Source organism: Urocitellus parryii, chromosome 10 (genome assembly GCF_045843805.1).
Source record: "Urocitellus parryii isolate mUroPar1 chromosome 10, mUroPar1.hap1, whole genome shotgun sequence".
NCBI lineage: Eukaryota > Metazoa > Chordata > Mammalia > Rodentia > Sciuridae > Urocitellus > Urocitellus parryii.
The window spans coordinates 115,485,500-115,504,429 of record NC_135540.1 but is presented as its reverse complement, the minus strand read 5'-3'; the positions used below and the strand labels follow the sequence as shown (position 1 = coordinate 115,504,429).

The 18,930-nt window shown below is 44.5% G+C and overlaps 1 protein-coding gene across 2 annotated transcripts in view; it reads left to right on the top strand.

Moving 5' to 3' along the window:
- Positions 1–204: 204 nt before the first annotated feature.
- The window catches only part of Klf3 (KLF transcription factor 3), a 33,787-nt gene continuing 15,061 nt past the window's right edge, over positions 205–18,930 (top strand). Inside the window, exons 1-2 of one of the 2 annotated variants that reach the window (XM_026386361.2) lie at positions 205–638; positions 15,618–15,713. In XM_026386361.2, the coding sequence (XP_026242146.1) occupies positions 15,657–15,713 (57 nt within the window). In that variant the 5' untranslated portion in view covers positions 205–638; positions 15,618–15,656. The remainder of the gene's footprint in view (positions 639–15,617; positions 15,714–18,930) is intronic. The other variant, XM_026386370.2, reaches the window with a different exon arrangement.

Sequence of the window (18,930 nt, the reverse complement as noted above, 5' to 3'; positions counted from 1 at the left end):
GCCGCGCACGCCCAGCCCCACGGCCGCGCAGCGCCTCGCGGGACAGGTTCGGCCGGCGGGGCGGCGCCCGCTCCGGGGAATAATGAGTGTCTGTCAGGCCGTCCCCGGGTGACTGGGCGGGGCGGGGCGGAGGCGGCGCGGGAGGCGGGGGTGGCGGGGGAAGGGCGCAGGGCGGGGTGCGTGTTTGCGCGAGTGACTCGGCCGACCCCTCTGGCGGCTGCCTCCACCCAAGTGGGTGGGGACCCGCCCAGCCCGGGCGGCCGCGGCGGCTCCCTCTCCCCTCCCTGACCCTCCCACCCCGGGTCCCAGCCTCTACTTACCCCGCCAGCCCCGGGAGGCTCGCAGAGCGAGCGGCGCCGGCGTCATGTGACTGCCCAGAGTTGGTGCCAGGAGCCAGAGGGGAGCCAGGAGCGGAGCCGCGCGGAGCCGGGGCCCGAGCCGGAGCGCAACGCGAGCGCCCGCCTAGCCGAGCCGAACCGCGCCGCTCGCGCGCCCGTCCCGGTCCCTGTCCCCTGCGGCCGCAGCCGCCAACGCCGCCCGGACTGGACCGCTGACATTACTGCACTCGCGGGGCTCACGGCAGCCGGGATCTGGGCCTTTATTTCTCACCGGCAGCGTTCAGCACCGCGCCTCGCAAAGTAAGTCTCCTCTTCCTCACCTTTGCTCCTTGCCCCGACTCCTGCCACCCCCTTTTTGCCTTGTCTGGTTTTGTTTTATTTTCTCATGGAGGGGGGGGGCGCAGGGAATAGATTGGGGTGCAGCGGGGGTTGCCTGTGGGCTTGGGAAAGTGCTGCTGCTCCGAGCAGCCAGGAGTGGGGGCGGAGGGAAGCGAGGGGGAGGGGGTCCCCTGGTTCGCGGCCAAAAGTGTGGGATTGGGGAGACACCGTGCAGATCTTGGGTGCGGGGGAGCGAGTCCCGCAGCGCCCGCGGCGGCCACGGGGAGGGCGAGGACCGGGGCTCACCTGTGTGGTCCCCCGGCCTCCGCCCGCCCGTTCGCGGTTCCCTCCAAAGCCCCAGAAACCCCAGTGCTCTCCGCGTGTGGCTGCGTTGTATGGAGAAAGGTAGCTCCGGGGCCGCGCGTTCCTGCTCCTCCCCCTCTTGTCCCCCCACCCCCAGCACACACCCGGGCTCCAGCGTCCTTCCCCTCCCCGCCCTCCGTCCGCGCCCCCCCCCCGCCCCCCTTCCCTGGACCCGGCGCGCAACCGCTCGCCCTGCAGAGCAAACTTGGAGCAGCCTCTGGCCCCTCAGGGAAGAAACTTGGGGCAGTTGGGTCTGGAGGAGCATCCCATTCTCGGTCCTGGAACCCGGGAACTGCCGGAGCGTCTGGCTCCTCCGGGCGGGGGAAAAGAGCCAACCGGGTTTGGAGTCCTCCTGGGGGCACGGAGAGAACCTGCCGCAGTGCCTGGAGCAAGGATTGCAGCGTGGCTGGAGGCGGAGAGCGCCCTAGGCGACCGCCTGCAGCGTTAGGGACTCGAGCCGAGAGGGGACCAGGGACTGATCCCTGCACCCGGATCCTTGGGACCTACCTAACATTTCAGAGGGCTGTCTTGGAGATAGCAGATAAGACCTGGAATTGTCATATCCATTTCTTTGGCAGATAACAGAAACACTTTACTGCTTTAAGATTTACAGCAATATACGGTGATACTACATGAAGAATCTACTAAGACATTTTTTTAAATAACTGAGTTAAATGTAAAATTGGATTTACCCACACATTCTTGTATTTTACAAAAATAAACATTTTGCACTGAATTTTTGTTAACTCAAAATTTATTTTCCCATTATTATCACCCAAGACACCTTAAATACATGGATTATATTTTCACAGGAGTCTGGTGTATGGGGAAAAGTATGAAGTGGTATTCTGATTTTATTTACCTTTAGTATGGAATTATTAAGCAAAATCAAGTGGGGCATAGGCAGTTGTTCATTATAGGTTTTTCACAGCAGTTTTGTGCTGCCCTTTTCTGAGTGTATGAATTTGAGGAACATGTTTATAAGAGAATTCCATCTGGATGATGATCTGCCTCACCCTAGGGAAGTCTTGTTTTTAGAAGAAAAAAAAATCTAGTAGCATTAACATTTCCAGAATTTTGCAAGTTAGTGGTATTGTTTAAAGAAAGAGTCCTCAAGTGATTTCCTTGGCTTGAAACATGAAGTATGCATGGTAGTTAACCTTGGACTGTTAATAGAAACCCGGAATAAGATGTTTGATTGATTTAAACTCCCTAGAGAAACTGATTTCTCAATTTCTACAGTCAGTGAGGTTTGCTGTAGAACTATTAGGAGAAAAGAGCCTAAGGTACTATTGGTTAAGTTCAGTGAAGATATTCTATAAACAACATTTGGCCTTGCATGAGGGAGAATGCAAGTTGTAAGACTTGCATTGTGAGAATAACAAAGAAAAGTAGCTTAGACCACAAAACCTTGTCAGATATAAAACAACAGCATAGCTTTGGAGAAAGCTATTGTTATTCTTCACTGCAAAGTTTCTAAATTAAAACCCAGTCTTGTTGCTATGGGTACAGTGATCCCCCACCCCCCTTTTAACCTGTGGTTATGTCTGTACACCAATCCTCAAATCGTTAAGGGTGGAAACCTGAGTTAATCCATCCTGGCTAACAACAGGAAGATAAATAATGAGAATGGGACTATAAATGCACTTTGTTACCTTAAAGGAAAAAACCCTTAAAGGAAAACAGGTATTTTAGGGTATCTAGTAAAAATTGGTACTGTAGTCTGCAGACTGCATTACATTAATTTTGGATTAATGGAAATGTCAGAGACAGAATCACATCTCAAAACATGAATTTCTGGAGATGTTTGAACATGTAGAACAGATGAACATCTCTGTGCAACTATGTCTGTTAACTGCATTTGAAAAAGACAGTGAAAATTTGGGTGACTCTCAGTGGCCCACAGTCTGTGTCTTGGAATTTAGTTCTGTGACTAAAGGAGGCTTAAAACTGGCCCAATTTCAGTTATGTGGGGTAACCCAATTGTAATCTGAATTCTTAACAGCAGGGCTGTATCTTAATTTTCTTCTTGATGACATGAAACTGTAAGGTCATCATTACCCCCCAAATTTGGTTAGGGCCAGGGATTAGCTATTGGGATAGAGCAGAAAGAGACAAAAGAAATCAGGAGGGAGGCTGGTGTTAATTTGGAAGGTCTCTGCAGCTTGACTATGATAAAATCACATGTGCACTTAGGATGTTTACTATATGTGGCAGCTCCTATTTGTAAATAGGGCAGGTCCTCAGTATAAAGCTGGTGTTATTATTCACACCCATAGAACAAACACCTCCACCCCCCTGTTGTTGTCTTAAAAAACTCCAGCTGCTCATGAATATAGGGTCAGGGAGGGCCGGCTAAATGTTTCTCTGTGCTTTCTCTCCAGCACAGCCAGCAGAGCTGTTTCCTGTTCTTTGTTTCAAGGCTGGGGTTTGCGTCATACATTCCAAGTGGCATATGTGTGCTCTTTCCTGTTTCAGGCTGTTTTCTGGTAGATCAGTAGCCTAGACCAGGCCATGGTCCCTGCCCCTAAACTCAGCATCCCCTCCCAGGGAGTTATCATGTCTCTACACACTTGCGATTGCTCAAGATGCCTGTGTTATGTCATAATGAGAAGTCAGTTAACCTTTTTTACATACACTCTTCGCTCCACTGTGTTTATATGGGTGAATCAATACTTTTACCTTTTTAAATTTTTCATTGCCACACTGTGATTTGAAGAAATTTGTGTGCATATTGGCAAAGAAATCTAAAGGGGGTTGTCCTGATTCGTGTTTATAATTCTGTGAAGGTGGGCCAGGTGTTTGTTTTAAGTTAGGCATTTTGCCCTGAAGCTGTCAATTTTGGATCAGGATTAACACCTTACAGTAGAGAAGACCTTGTGTTATCTGGAAGATGTGACCCACCTTTGTTAACATGAACAGTAGCCCAAGGTAGGCTTTCATGAGTGAGTGGAGAATTGAAGCAGTCCTAGCAACCTGGGCCAAGTTAAGTCATGCTTATGTTTTGAAGGAGAATATTTGGGGGAAAAAATTCAAGCAAAGCATATATTGAAAAAATTCCAGGATTATTTCTTTTTAAGGAGAGAGATTAAAATACCAGGACAATTTTTGAAGGACAAAGATTTTACTGTATTCTGGATCTGACTTCCAAACCATTTTAAGAATAAAAAGCTCAAGGGAAAGGGAAACTAGCAATAAGAAATTCATTTAATGATAGTTTGGAAATTTTTAATCTTATATTTTTGAAAACAGAAGAAGAATGCCTCTTGTTCATTTTTCAGCAACAAATTTTTTATAATTCCAATTTTTAAAAATATTCTGTCCGTTGTAAGTCATGAATTTCTGGGTTAACTGTTTAAAACCTACCCTAACAAATTATTTTTCTCTTGGATCTTCAAAAACTTAATTTTAAAGAAATGGTTGGGAAGGAAAAAGCATGTTTTTAAAACTCACTTTGGGATTTTCTTTAAAATCTAAAGGACAGATCTATAGTGTCCTCTAATGGAATCAATTCAAAGAGTTGCAAAAGCAGCAGATCAAGCCTGGTACTCTCAGATGTTGATAATAGAACTTTGGCTTTAAATATCACATCCCATCATACTCTTTCATATAGAAAAGGAAAGTATAAAATATTTTGATATTTAAGTTACTGGTATCAAGTAGTTGGCTACTGTTTACCTTCCTTGAGAAATGATGGGAGATTTAGAGTGTCCCAGTAAGATTTTTTTTTTTCCCCCTTTCTCCTTTGGGAAAAACTACTTGAAATATTAGGCTGACTTGCAGAACAAGAGGCCTTTAAACCGAAATTCGGAAATATCCCAAACTGAAGCAAGGTTTTTGGTTTTTGGTTCTAAAGTTGTTAACCATCCAAGTAGACTTGGTAGGCAGAATGTTGATGTGGCTTTAGCCAGGTCATTCCTTCCTCTTTGGTATGGAGAAGGGGATAATTAATAGGAATGATTAGGGAAAATGGATTCTATCAGGAAAATCTCTGCCAGCTTTTAAAGGCTGTACGAAATAGTAGACGGAAATTATTATAATAGCTACTATTTTAAACAAAAACTGAATACTAATTTTATCTCAGTAGTGTAAATCATCATTCCTAATTTAATTCCATTCCGTTTCTTTATCCTGCTTTTCAGTACTTGCCTTTCTTAATTTTTCCAAATCCACATTTTTGCTGTACAGTGGCAGCTTTCACAGACAGTGTTTCTTGCTCTATTTTCACACCCAGTTGTATTTAAGAAAAATAAATAAATACAAGCAACCTCATCCTTTAAGTACTAGGAATGACATTCTTCTGGAAATGGAGCTTCTTTCTGAACTGCTTCATTTGTCCTTGGTTTAGCTTTATTTTAAAAATAATAGTAATCTCTAGAGTCTTAGAACAGTTGATACCTGGTTTGCTAATAGGTGCTATTCTAGTGGAGGTGCCTCTTATAGTGACTTGGGAAAGGATTATGATGGTCTTTAGAATTCTCATTTTCAAGCCTGGCCTGCCCCTTTCTTAGACCCAGGCCCTGCTTCTCATCTTAAGCAGTCACACTGGAGCTTGAGACAGGAAACCAGACAGCAGTCTGCCCTGATAAGGGAGGGCATTGTCTAAAGGAGGTAGCCCTGCTCCCCCAACCCCAAACTCTCCTTCCTTGAACTTTAGTAGTAATAAAAGACACAATGCTGTAGACAGTTTCTGAACCAGAACTAGAGGTGTTTTCTCCCAAGACCCCCCCCCACACACACACACAAAATGTCTGTCTACCCTTCAGTTGGCCTGTGCTGATTGTGAAATATAACAATCTTTCATGGGACATTGAAGAAATGATCTGTTTTGTGTCCCTTGGCCAGAGTGTTTATAGTGAAGTTCTTTCTTTAAGCATAACAGGTTTCTGGAGATTTTTGAAACTCATTCCATTGTGTTGGTAGGCTGAATACATTATCATTTCCCCAGCTAATTAAGGAGGGCTGGAGACAGAGAACACCAAGCTGTGTGGCCCTTCAGCCAGTTCATTTGGCGGAACTTCTGGGTCTAGTTCTTCTCCTGATTTCCAGGAAAGGGGTGCCCCTTCTCCAGGAGACCTTTTATAAAGAGCTTCACGTAGTCTGGGACATACTAGTGGTGGTTGCCAGTCTCCAGAAGGTTTGAGAATCCCGCCAGGGGTGGTTGAGCTGTCTTCAGCCCCAGTCCGTGGAGTTTGGCCAGATCTAAAGAGGAGCCATGGATTGGGTATTGAGGTTAGTTCGTTCTACCCTGGAGAGCGACCTGTGAATCCAGTGAAGGTTTGTTCTCAGTTGGCCTACGTGTCATTCTTTTTTGCTTCTACCGTTCTTTGAGTCTAATCACTGAAATCCACTCCTTTATATGTTCTTGCATTTTATACACTGGTACCTTCCAAAACTTTGCACCCCAAAGTATTTTCATTAGTAAGATCAAGTTCCTGTTCTGCTTAGTTCTCCAAACAAGGGAGTTTTTTCTCTGTTTCCCAAGCGTCCAAAGTTTTCACATCTACTTCGAATTTTAGAAGGTGGTGTTTCCGGCTGACTTTGGCCCCCCTAACCGGTTTTCCATGTGAAACACCTGCTGTGCAATCATTCCAGGGCCCTTGCCCTTCACTTCATCCTAGCATGTGAGAAGTGTAGTTTGACATCCATTCATTTATTCATCTCCCAAGTATTTATTGAGCACCTACTCATTAGTGCTAATCTCAAATTACGTGCAATCATTATTCTGAGTTATGCCACAGGATGGAGTAGGTCTGCCGTGATCTAACCTGAAAAGGCATTTTGAAATCTTAATTGCCAGTAGGAACCTCCCATGGCACTGCTCAACACAGACCAGTGTGCACACCCACATCCTCCGTGCTGTGGAGTGACCTCAGGATGAGGCGATTTCACCTAAAACTGGGTCCCACCACGCAGACTGTGAAGCAGAACAGAAAGAGCCCCAGTCTGCAGGCAGGCACACTTCTGTACTTGGCTGCAACTCCAACCAGCTCCGCGAATTTGGGCGAGTCATTTCACCTCTGTTCCTCCGTTTCCTCATTTCTAAAATGGGGATGAAGACCTGACCCTTCCACCTTTGTACAGTTATTATGAGGATTTCCGTATTTACTTGGGTAAAGCTGCCAATTTTTCTCAGCAGTTTTATGGACCAATTGCAGGTGCATTGGCTCAGGAAGAATAATAGCCTAATTTGAGGCCTTCGAAATGTGTCTTTGATCTTGCATCCAAGCATCTGAGCATGCTCTCTCAAGGAGAGAGGTGGCAGCTGGGGCCACTTGGTAGTGGCTGAAATCATGTCTATTGGCTACTGTAAGACTGTCACCCTGCTCCCTAATCCCCAAGGACCAGTCTGTTCGCAGAAATCACTGTCCCACTCTTACTGTTCATAGTCTAGTTGCCCTCTGCTTGGAGAGGTGATAGAGTGGAGTGCCACCAGTCTCAAAGTTGGATGATGACCTTGGGTTCAAGTCCTGTTTCTCCAGCTTGGCAGCTGTGTGGTCTTGGGAGGTTAACTGACTTCTGTTTCGGTGTTCTTATCCAATGAGAAGGCAGTAGTACACCTCTCCCGGGCACTAAGTGACACAGTCAGTGTGAAAAAGAACAATACCTGCAATTACCTGTCTCAAAGGTGGTGCTGACCAGCAGAAGGTTGGGGGGGGGGTGTCACTTAGCTCTGTGTTTCTTGGTTAATAGAAGTGTCCTTTTTAAAAAGCCCAGTTTTGTCCCCGTGCACACCTTTCCCCTGGCATTGCTGCCTCCTACTTTCCATTGTCATCTATTTTGGATTTTAAAACAGAGAATAGAGACCTTGACACTGACTTGTTTGGAAGACCTCACCGGGTGGGTTATAAAAGGTTCTTTGAGAATGATACCAGTAAGGACTCTGGAGGACCCTGAGAGGTGAGGTTAAGGTTAGAGACAGTGAGTTTCTTAAAGGAAGTCTGGTTCACTAGGTTTCCTGTGGGGCCAGGCCCTCCCTCACCCCCATTCTTTCCTAAGGAGACTTCAAGTGCATCCAAAGGGAGGTGGTGCAGGACCCCTTCCTGCTCAGGCTGCTTCTCCTGTTAGCTCCCTGGGCCTGACCCATGAACCAACGTGGCATTCCTAAACAGATCCTGAAGGGACCAGGTCTCCTGGAGAGTGGAGAGGCAGTCTCTGAGGCAGGGTGAGGCACCTGCCTGGCCATCAGGTGTTCTCAGTCCTGCTGGTGGTACTGTACATGCCTTTGAGGAAATAAAGCAAATCTAGGTAAGAAGAGGTGGCCTGGCATCTACCGGGGAGCCCTCAGCTGGCTGCCCGGGGTGGGGAGGGCCTTGAGCCGGTCTTTGAAGAATTAGGAGGATTTAGATAAGCCGGAAGGGGAGGGGGGCATTCCTCGCCGGTTGCCCAGCATCAGGGCCAAAAATGAACAAAGACCTGGGGCAGGGAGGGGGAGGCAGGGGGGCCAGCAGGAGGGGCACTTTTTGGAGCAGGGGGTGACCAGTTAGAATGGGGGTGTCAAGCACCTGTACCCACCCTGTAAGCCCTGGGGTCCCCTTGGAGGAGGGTGTGGTAAGCTTGGGAAGGATGAGATTTTAAAAAGAACTGGAAACTGGAGGTGACTAGGGGGTGGGCTGCATGGCTGGGGTAAAAAAAATTCGCAAGGACAGGGGTGTGAGGCCCTAGGGCCAGGCCTTGAGGGCTGGACTGGAGAGGGAAAGAAAGGGGGTAAGGGAGGCTTCACAGATGACCTGAGGTTTCCATGGTGAATGACAAAATCAGGCAAATGGAAGGGTCAGGGACAGCCTCTTGGAGGCAGGAGCCAGGAGGAGGAAGATTTGGGTTTGGTCCCTGTTGAATAGCAGTGGTTCCAAATGCCTTTCTGTTTCTTTTTTGTTTACTTCTGGAGGGACAGGGCAGTGTTAGCTAGAGGTTTTGGAAGGTCCTTTGGAAGGTCCTGTGGTTGTCTGAGATAAACTGTAGTGGAGGATTCTCAGGGGCAGTGGGAACTGCCACCTCCCTGACCGTCTTTCTGGTTCTGTGGAAGGCTCCAGCCATCCTTGTTCAGGCCGGAATTTCCAGGAACTGGCTGCTGCCTGGAGCCAGCCGGTCCCTCCCAGCCTCCCACTCCCTCAGGGTGGGGCTGCATGGGTGGAGGCCCTGCAGGGTGGAGTGGGGTGGGTCTCCAGTGATAGGGAGGGCACCGAGCAGAGGCAGATGAGAGGCCATGTGGCCTCACACAGCCCTTCTGGATTTGATTATATAACGCTGCACAGAGGAGGACTGTGAGGGCTTAGGCGAGGCTTGGGAGCTATGTGCACAGCAGGATTAGACATTGTGGGTATTTTTCAGTTTATCTTGGGTTGCCTGCCCTTAAAACTGAAGCACAAAATCGGCAGAGAGCATAAAGAAGGAAAACAAGTGTGTAACCCTAGTAGGGAAAATGATTCGTGTTTGCTAAAATTTCTTTGAAGAAGGGTGTGGCCTTCTAACCAGGTGCCCTTGAACTTAGGAGTGGCTCTAAAGGGGAGTATGGGTTTGGGTCCCCCCACCCCACTCACCCCTGCTCTGCTGAGCCCCAGCCTGGAAATGTGTAGGGATTTTGCTTGCTTGTTACCTTTGCACCTGTCCTTATTTACATGCAAAATCAATTGCCTCACTTGGTCTTTCCGAAGTACAGGGTGTGGGCAGAATCTTATCTGAAGCCATGTCCTGTTTGGACAAGTTGGACTCCCTTGGCAATTCTCCATGGGGTGGAGCAGATGGGTGGAGGCAGGAAAGTAAAATTGGGTGGCTTGTTCTCTGAGAGAGGAGAGAGGGCGGATTGTTTGCTCACTGGATCATTCTATTTCATCTGAAACAAAATAATTAACTTCTCTCCCATTTATAAAACACATTAATGCAAAATAACTAATTTATGAGGGGCAGAGATTGGGACATATTTCGTGGAATTTTTTTTCCTTTCAAACCAACAATAGAAGACTGAGGTAGGTGGAAATCCTTGGGTGGTATGAAAACGGGACGCCTTTCCAGGTAGGTGCCAGCATTTCGCTGTTCTCAATGAACTTTCCAATTTATGCCTGCCCCCATGTGTCATCGGTACCCTTGTATTTTTGGCCAGCACAACTGCCATTAAATATGATTAAACCCATCAGCGGCTTTCAAAGAGTTGGGTTAAAAGAGTGAAAAGAGAAAAGTTACCTGGGTACGGAAGTTTTACCTGCAAGGACTTCACTTGCCTGCCTGGCAGTCCTTCTGGCTGAGAGAGGGAGAAAGAGGAGTACACACACACACACACACACACACACACACACACACACACACACCCCGGGGTGCGCCTGCCCACAAACTCACCCACACCTATTATTTTAACCCCCTCTGGGGAGTGAAGGGTAGGAGATGGTCACAGTCTTCCTCCTGTAAATTCCAAACACTGAGGAGCGTGGAGAGGATACTTAGAGATGGTTTAATGGTTGCTTTAATGGTACTGATCGCTACACCTGGGGGAGTCAGCTAGGAAGGTTTGCTTTGAGGGAAGCAGGTTAGTGGGGAACCTTAGGTCAGACTGGATGGGGAGAAGGTAAAGCTGGAACCCTTTGAGGATCTGAGGAAAGAAATAGGACATAGTACAAGGGAATGAGGAAGGAGAATGTCCCCAGAAAGGGGGGGGGGCAGCATCCCTCATACTCTGCCTTCTCCCACCCTCGTCCATCCCCAGCTTCTGAGCAGGGGGCTGTTTCTATAATAAAACTCTCTAGACCAGTTAGCTCCCTGCAGAGGAGCTTGTAACCACCGAACCAGCCTTCCATTAAGGACCCTCCCTGTGTTTCTGAGCCCGGAGCTCATGCCTCCTCCCTCTGGAAGCGATGTCCAGGGGGCCTTCTAGGGCTCCCTCAGCTCTGAAGCAGAGCCCTATTGCTTGTTCCATAGTCTGGAATCCACATCAGGGATTTGCCAGGTTTTTAATATATAACCACAGTTTTGCATTTTGACAGAAATCTGACCCTTTTTGACATCTGAAAAGTCAGAAGTGGAGAGAGTGAAGGGGAAATGCTTTTTGTTTGTTTGTTTCTTTCTTTCTTTCTTTTTTTCTTTTTTTTAGGAAAAATTCAGTTTTATGGGCCCTTCCCAGTAAAATAACATAATTGCTCCAGTTGTAGGAAATTATTTTGGCAGTGGTGATATCCTGTATTTTTACTTGTAGGCACCTCAGTAACATAAAGGTTTTCTATTGTTTTTTTTGTTGTTGTTGTTTTGGTTTGGTTTGGTTTTGGTTTTTATTGCCGTTTTGTTGTTCTGGGGTTGCTTGTTTTAGAATGTATTTCTGCTAAGCAAGTTGAATGGAACTGAAATGTAAATGCGTGTGATTGGAAAATAGGAAAAACAGAGCCGTATTTGAGGCCTCCTCATCTGTGATACCCACAGGTTCACAGAGTTCACAGAATGCCTCATCCTCAGCCTGGTTCAAACCCACTGGATTTAAAGACCCTGGGGTTGGCCTGCTCAGTTGGCTGCCGCGCACTAGCCTCTAATACCTGTTTTAGTGCGCCACCTACTGTTCTACTTAAGATTGCTGCTGGTGTTGTGTGGTCGATTTTCTGTAGCATTTCTGGTTTATTCAGCATTCTTTTAAAGCATTCTGATCATATCCCCCAGAGCACTGAGCTGCCCATGGGTAACAAGGGACACCAAATAAGGGATCCTAATTCTCGCAGTAGTGAAGTTACTTCTTAGTTCTGTGGAAGGCACCTTGAAGACACTGCAGTCACTCTTCTAATTCTAGACCAGAATCCATAAAGTCCAGACCAGTGACAAAGTGGTTAGTTCAAAATGTAGAAATGTTTTTGCAAATAAATAAGCAAATCCTGATTATGTAAATGTATTTGATTGTCTTCCTAAACTTGGTTCCTTTCTATCTTAGCGTTTTCTTGCTCCATAGCCTGTGATTATCACTGTAATATCATTTAAGTCATTTTCACAGCTACCAAACTGAGACCAAAGTGCTGTTAGCTATATGGACAGACATTGAACTTGGTGCTGTTCATTGCAATATTTGAATTTTGCAGATTTTTTTTAATTGTCCAGTGATGCATTATTTAGCTAGGCATTTCAGAATTTCTAATTCTGTTATTCCTCCTGAGTTTATTAGATGAAATAGTTCTGTAATTAGAAATATCTCTTCATCACATTTGAATTACTTTGAGGTAGAGTTCTGGACAAAAATAAACATGCTCTGTGGTTTTCCAATAAAAATAAACTTGGTTTTGTTAGGTCCAGTGTTTTATAGTTGACTTTTTTTTTCTCTTACGAATTTAGATAAAATATCAAAATTAAAGGACAATACTGATTTAAATATTGTCTTAAAATGATAAGATACAGCAATATTATTTCTAAAAGGATTTAGTAGTCAATGCCTTAGGCTTTAGACAAAGTCCTTGCAAGTTGAGGTGTAAGGGGTAGAGTTAAAATTTTAACCCAAAGGAACTTCACAGCCCATCATCTGGATGAATTCGATGCGGCAGTTACTGGTAGACAGAGTACAAGGTAAGCTAGTATGGAGATGCCCGCCCAGTTGGGAAGCTCTTTGCTTTAGTCCAGATGTGAAATGACAAGCCCCTGTGTGAGGCCCAGTATAGGGCGGAGGCTGCTGTTAACTTTTGTACTGAACTTAATCTCAGTTTTACTGAAGGGTGGGGGGATTGACTTAAGGCTACGTATGTTATTAGAAAATATCAAATATGCCTCCAGAATTTGAAACCAACCAATCTAGTTTTGTGTGTATAGCATGTACCTGTATTTCCAAAAATTGTGCATATACTTGTGTGCATACTTGTTGGCAGAAACAATTTAGAAGGCAAAACCTTTGTTTTTTTTTTTTTTTTTTTGTTTTTGTTTTTGTTTTGCTGTGCTGGGATTTCTAAGGCACTTTATTACTGAGCTACACCCCCTGCCCCAATTATTTATTTAGACAGGGTCTTGCTAATGTGCTGAGGTGGGCCTCTAACTCAGAATCCTGCCTCAGCCTCCGGAGTAGCTGGATTAACGTGTGTACCACCACATCTGACTTCTGTTTTTTGTCTTTTTGTGGGTTTTTGTTTGTTTATTTGTTGGTTTGGGTTCTGGGCTTTTTTTGTTGTTCGTTTTGTTTTTGTTTTGTTTTGATACTAGGGTTTGAACCCAGGGTTGCTTTACCACTGAGCTCCATCCCCAGCCCTATTTATTTATTTATTTAGACACAGGGTGTCACTAAGTTGCTTAGGGCCTCATTAAATTGCTAAGGCTGGCCTCTAGCTTGCAACTCTCCTGCCTTAACCTCCCCACTCACTGGGCCACTGTGCCCCCCTTGTGGATTTTGTTTTATTTTTTATCTCATTTGATCATCCTAAAAGTTTGAGAAGTAGATACAGGGTGTGGTCTGCATCGCACCTGCGAAGAGTTGTCCCATGGCAGGTTGCAATCTGCTTGGATCAGGGCTCTTTACCCTCATTCACACCTGAGGGTGTGAATGCTTTTATTTAAAAGGGTTTGCCTGGAGATCCCATCTTGATGGGATAGATGAATCTGTAAGTGCATTCATTTTAAAAGCTGGGGTGTAGGGGGTGTTGGTGGGAGCCTGCGGCAGGGCAGCAGGTCATCTGACTTGATCCATCTAAGCAAGGGATCTCACCTTGTGTTTACAGTCTGATGAGGGGCATGGATAACAGTTCTTGGTACCATGACCATTCGAACATGCTATGCTGGGACTGGTTAATAATATATCTCAAGGCACAAAAGGATTTTCATCCTTCATTATGAAGTCGTCCATTTTTCACTGGCTGTTGGTTTGTTCCTGCTGGGTTTACTCATAAGAAGGCAGTGGCACCGTGGATTTGAGCAGCCTGGTATTCAGATTCTGTGATGTAGGAAAATGTCCTTTGGAAGTGAAGGTCATATGTTGTGTTGTGGATGAAGTTCACATGCTGTCATGAGACTCAGAACAGGCTTCCTTCAAATAATTCAATTATACTTCCATAATTGTAGGTGAAGGTGAACTAGCATGACCCATAGATAACAAACTACAGAATTGCTGTCAAGAAGATGTGGGGTGAAGGGTTGTGATACTGAAACATAGGAAGTAACCCAGAATATGGGACTTCTGCAGCTTTTTCAGGTAGAACTCAAATCTAGAGCTTGTTCGCTTTGCCCCTTAAGCCAGGGTGAGGTATAAAGATCTTGCCTCTAATCAAAGCACTGAGCAAATTTGCATAGTAACTACCTGAAGCAGGTTTCTGAGGATCCGAGTGGTAGCTGGGCAGTAATTCTGTGGGTTGTGAAAGGCAGTTGAACGTTGTGCAGATTAGATATTTTGTCCTGTGAAGAGCAGTTGACCTGATGTAGATTAGTATTAAAAGTGGACCAGTATAGAACAAAAAAGAAAGCAGTGTGATTAAAAAGTTGAACAACCGAAGAGAAGCACAGCAGAGAATAAGGGTAGATGTTTCCTTTACATTAGGGTAATTTCCTAAGAAGTGATAAGATTATGTTCTTCATATGTAAAATGTGCTTCGAAAACAATAAGAGAGGGTAGGACTCAAGCCAAAGGGGCATTTCTCAAATGTAAATGGTAAAGATGAATTCTACTTTAGTAATTAAATCAATGTAATTAAAAAAAATTTGTCATTTGAGCCATGTGCAATGGCGCAGGCCTGTATTCCTAGCAGCTAGGGAAGCTGAAGCAGGAGGATTGCAAAGCCAGCCTCCACAACTTAGATCCTAAGCAACTTAGTGAGACCCTGTCCCAAAATAAAAAGGACTGGGGATGTGGCTCAGTGGTTAAGCACTCCTGGGTTCAATCCCTGGTACCAATAATAATAATAATACATTTGAGACCAACAGAATGTTTTGTAAAATATACATGCTTCTAACCCAACAATTCTTCTACAGAAAAAAATTGTCTTAAAAGCTAATAAAGAAAAAACAACTAATGAACATACAGGAAGATACAAGTATAAATAATGGTAGTGCCTGGTAAAAGAGGATGTTAAATTGATTTGTTTGTACAGTGGCATGCTGCTGAATTTGTTGTAGAATAATGCTTACTGAAAAAAGCGTTTTTCACAATAAAGTTTTAACTGAAATTATAAGCACTAAATAGTATGTATTCTTTGCTCCCACTTAAAATGAAGGTTTGATAGGATAAACAAGGATGGTTGGTTTTAGGTTTTCTTTTGGCTCATCTCCCCTCTCCCATGTTTCTGTGATGAACATACAGAAGAAAAGATGTTTAACAGTCCTATGTAATGTGAACTTCTGTTGAGTCACCCAGCGAGATCTTATGCAAGTTTTGCTACTCAAAAGAGGTTGTACATATTGTTCCAGAAATCTCAGGGCCTGTGTATTTGAGTTAGTGACTCTGGTCAACCCTCATCTGGTTATGACCATGGAGTATAGTTTTAATTACATAAAAGGGCATTTTTCGTAGGTAAAGGAAACAAATTCCAGTCTTTCTGAGCATAGAGAGAAAGGGGTAGGCCAAGCCCGGTGGGTGGGGGGATGTATAGAGTATGAAATTTTATTTTTACTAGTTTATATCTGTAGTGACCTTGGAATTTAAATGGACATCTTGTTTTATTTGTCCAGGCCAAACACCAGAGCACCCTAGAAGGTTTAACTAAGAGAATGCTCATGTTTGACCCAGTGCCTGTCAAGCAAGAGGCGATGGACCCTGTCTCGGTGGTAAGTTTTCCAGGGTTGAATACCTCTCCTTGTTTATTCCGAGTCATACCAACACGGGTGTGTCTAGTGTCAGTCCCTGAAGTTACTCACCACTTGCCAGTCATTTGGCAGGTAGAGCAGTAACAGATGAGGGGTGTGCCCCCCCCCAAGCAGCTGCATCCCTTAATGAACGTGACCCCTGCTTCCTCGGTGTGTCCCCCACACCCTCCAAGACATGCCCAGCATCACTCTTAGGCCACAGGAGAATGTGGTTGTCACAGAAGTAGATTTACAAAACTCCCCAAACCTTTTGTATGTAAAACCATATCAAGAGTAAAATGAGTCACTTAAAAATCATCGACAAACAGCCACAAGGGGCTGTGACCACATGAGAGATGACTGAGAAACCAGAGAGAAGGAACTTGGCAGTGAGGACAGAATCTCATTTCATTGGGAAGAATCTGGCTGGGCGGGAATCATGTCCACTGTCATCGAAAACGTCCTCCTGCTAAGCTGGCCTCTCTCCCGAGCCAGGCCATCAGGTACTGTGAGACACCAGGGGACTAGTAACTAGTGCCATGAAGAGGAGACGTGGTGGGCAGAGGGGTGTCTGACTTCAGAGCAGGAGTGGCTTAGACTAGAGGGGATCTGTTTTAGTGAAAATTGAACAACAAGGCGATGCTCCCACTCTGTCTTGGTTTTTTTTCTTCCTCGGGCTTGGAAAATATTCACAAGGGGAAAAACTTGGCCTGGGTTTGTGTATCCGAAGGTTGGTAATGACACGCTTGCAAAATTAGATCATCCTTATGCATTGGCTGAGGGAGGTTCCTGCCAAAACTGTTTATGCGCGGGGGGTCAGTTCGAGGCCCTCGGAACCCAGTTGCCATGGATATTACTAAGCCAGTGAAGTATTTACCAGTGTCTGTAATGAAAAGCTAAGTCAGAGTGTCTTGAAGGAAATGACATTTACATTCCAGCATGATAACTGGATAACCGAGTGTCTGAATGTGATAATAACCAAGCAATAATAATTTTATTAATTGGAAAAGTAAATTTACTTCTCATTTTAGTCCATGCTGCCATTTATCAACCCCTTTTCCCCCAGCCGTGCAGGGTCCTCTTGGAGGAAAATTAAGGTGAAACAATTTCCCCATTAATTCTGTCTTTGAAATGTGAATAGGTTCTCAGTGCTGGAGAATATGACTAATTTGACAAATGATGCAGAACCATCACTGATGGGTTTCACTCTTGGGTGTACTTCCAGTGCTTTTAATCAAGCATGGAAATATGGCTCAAGAGCCTCATTTCCAGCTAAAATGAAGATCCACATTGCTAAATTGATATGAAATAATTAAGTGAAAGGAAATGCACGTAAGTGAAAAATGGGAAATAAAATAAATTGAAAGTAACTATTGTAATGCTATAACTTGTATTAATACATGAAGTTAAAATATATAGAAGTATATTTTTGCAGCTAATAATCTTTTTCTCCTTCATGTTCTGGATTTCAACTGACACCTACAAAATTTAATTAGATATTTTCACCAAAAGTTAATGTCAGTCTTTACAATGAAGGTTTTTCTTTTCCCTTAATTCAGAGAAGAAATTTTAGTTAACTGAAACATTAGAAGAGTAATGAGTTGTAATTATTTTTGTTTTAAAAAGTTAAATAAAGAGCTTTGGTTTCCACTCTTAATCACATCTTCAGATTTCATCTTCTTTACCTTCATAGATGCACTGTATGAATCTAATTTATTATTCTTTTTTTCTTTTTATTTCAGTCTTTGGCTCGAGGGTCAGAGTCTTTGACTACTCAAGTATATGTTATAAATGTTAAGGCAACATGGGACATTTATACAATTTTTTTAAAAGTCCCACTTATGAATAAAAATATTTTATGGTAACTTATTCCCCACCCCTTAAAAGAAGAGCCCAGCAGAAGCAATCTGCTTATTTGGTATTTTGCCATAGCTTAGAAAAAGTGAAAAATGTCATTTTTTTCTCTTACTAAAATATAAGTCCCCATACTATTTGCTGCTGAGCTTATGCTCTGAGGCTTTGGCTCACCCTGTTAGAATGTGTGAGAACAAGGAGTGGAGTATCCCTCCCTCCAGGTCTGCGCCAGGGATCGCTGCTGCTCACTGTCCCCAGGTTGGGAGACTCCCCAGCAGGTCCCTAAGCCTTGATTTTTTTTTTTTTAATTTGTGAAATATGCACATGTAAAGAAATTGTTTGTTTGTTTTACCATTTCTAAAAAGGTTGAAAATTTAAAGGATTTGATTCAGGAAATCAGAAAGCAAATTGTTTTTTAAAAAGCCAATTTTTTAAAAAAAATATCCTTTAATAAATATCTTTTTATAAATATCTTGTGTTCCTATGGGAAGATTACTTTTGAAGAAGTGTGTTCCTCCTTTTTTCTTTTTGGTTTGTGAATGTTGTCTTCTTTCGGACTCTTTAGAGATTGAGAGGTACTTAGAACCAGTAGTTTCCCTTGCTCCATCCTAACTAACTTTCCATGGTTTTTCTGGGCTGGTAGAAAGAGAGCCTTCTGCTTTGGTTGCACAGAGGGGCAAGTCATTTCCAGATGTGTTCAGTCACCCTGCCCACTTAAACAGACTCCTTATGGAAAACTCACCAAAACCTTTCCTAATAAAATAAGAAGCTATGGAAATTCTCATTTTGGTATAAAGCGGTAGACCTTTGGGAAAATTATCCAAACCCTCTGCCTTTTTCCCCAACATATCTCTCCGCCCCTCACCCTCCCGCCAAGATTCAAAAGAATTGGTCCTCTGCTTAGCCTGGCATCGGTGAAGGCCTGCTGAGAGCGTGTTAATTTGCTCCAAGCAGTCGTCAAGTGTTTATTGAGCACCTATGCCAGGCCCTCGCTTCACATTCCAGTGAGAAGCAGCAGCCAGTGACTACATACACGCTGGAGGTGTGGATGTTTGAGTGCATGTTCCAACAGAAGGAAGGAACTTTCCTTCTTAACAGATGGTTTTGAAAACTAGACCCCTTTCCTCCCTTGATGAAGCTGGGGGTTGGGGTAGAACTTGCTTGTGTCTTGTCTTTGGGATGATCTGTTCCAGAACGGGGGGGGGGGGGGGGGGGGGGGGGTCGGCATTGAATGTCCGTCCATGGCCACAAACAACGAATTTTCTGCTTCATCCACCCTTGCCGCTGATTTGGATTTAGGACCAGTACAGCCACGCCTATTTGCATTGCTTTGTTAGAAGATAGG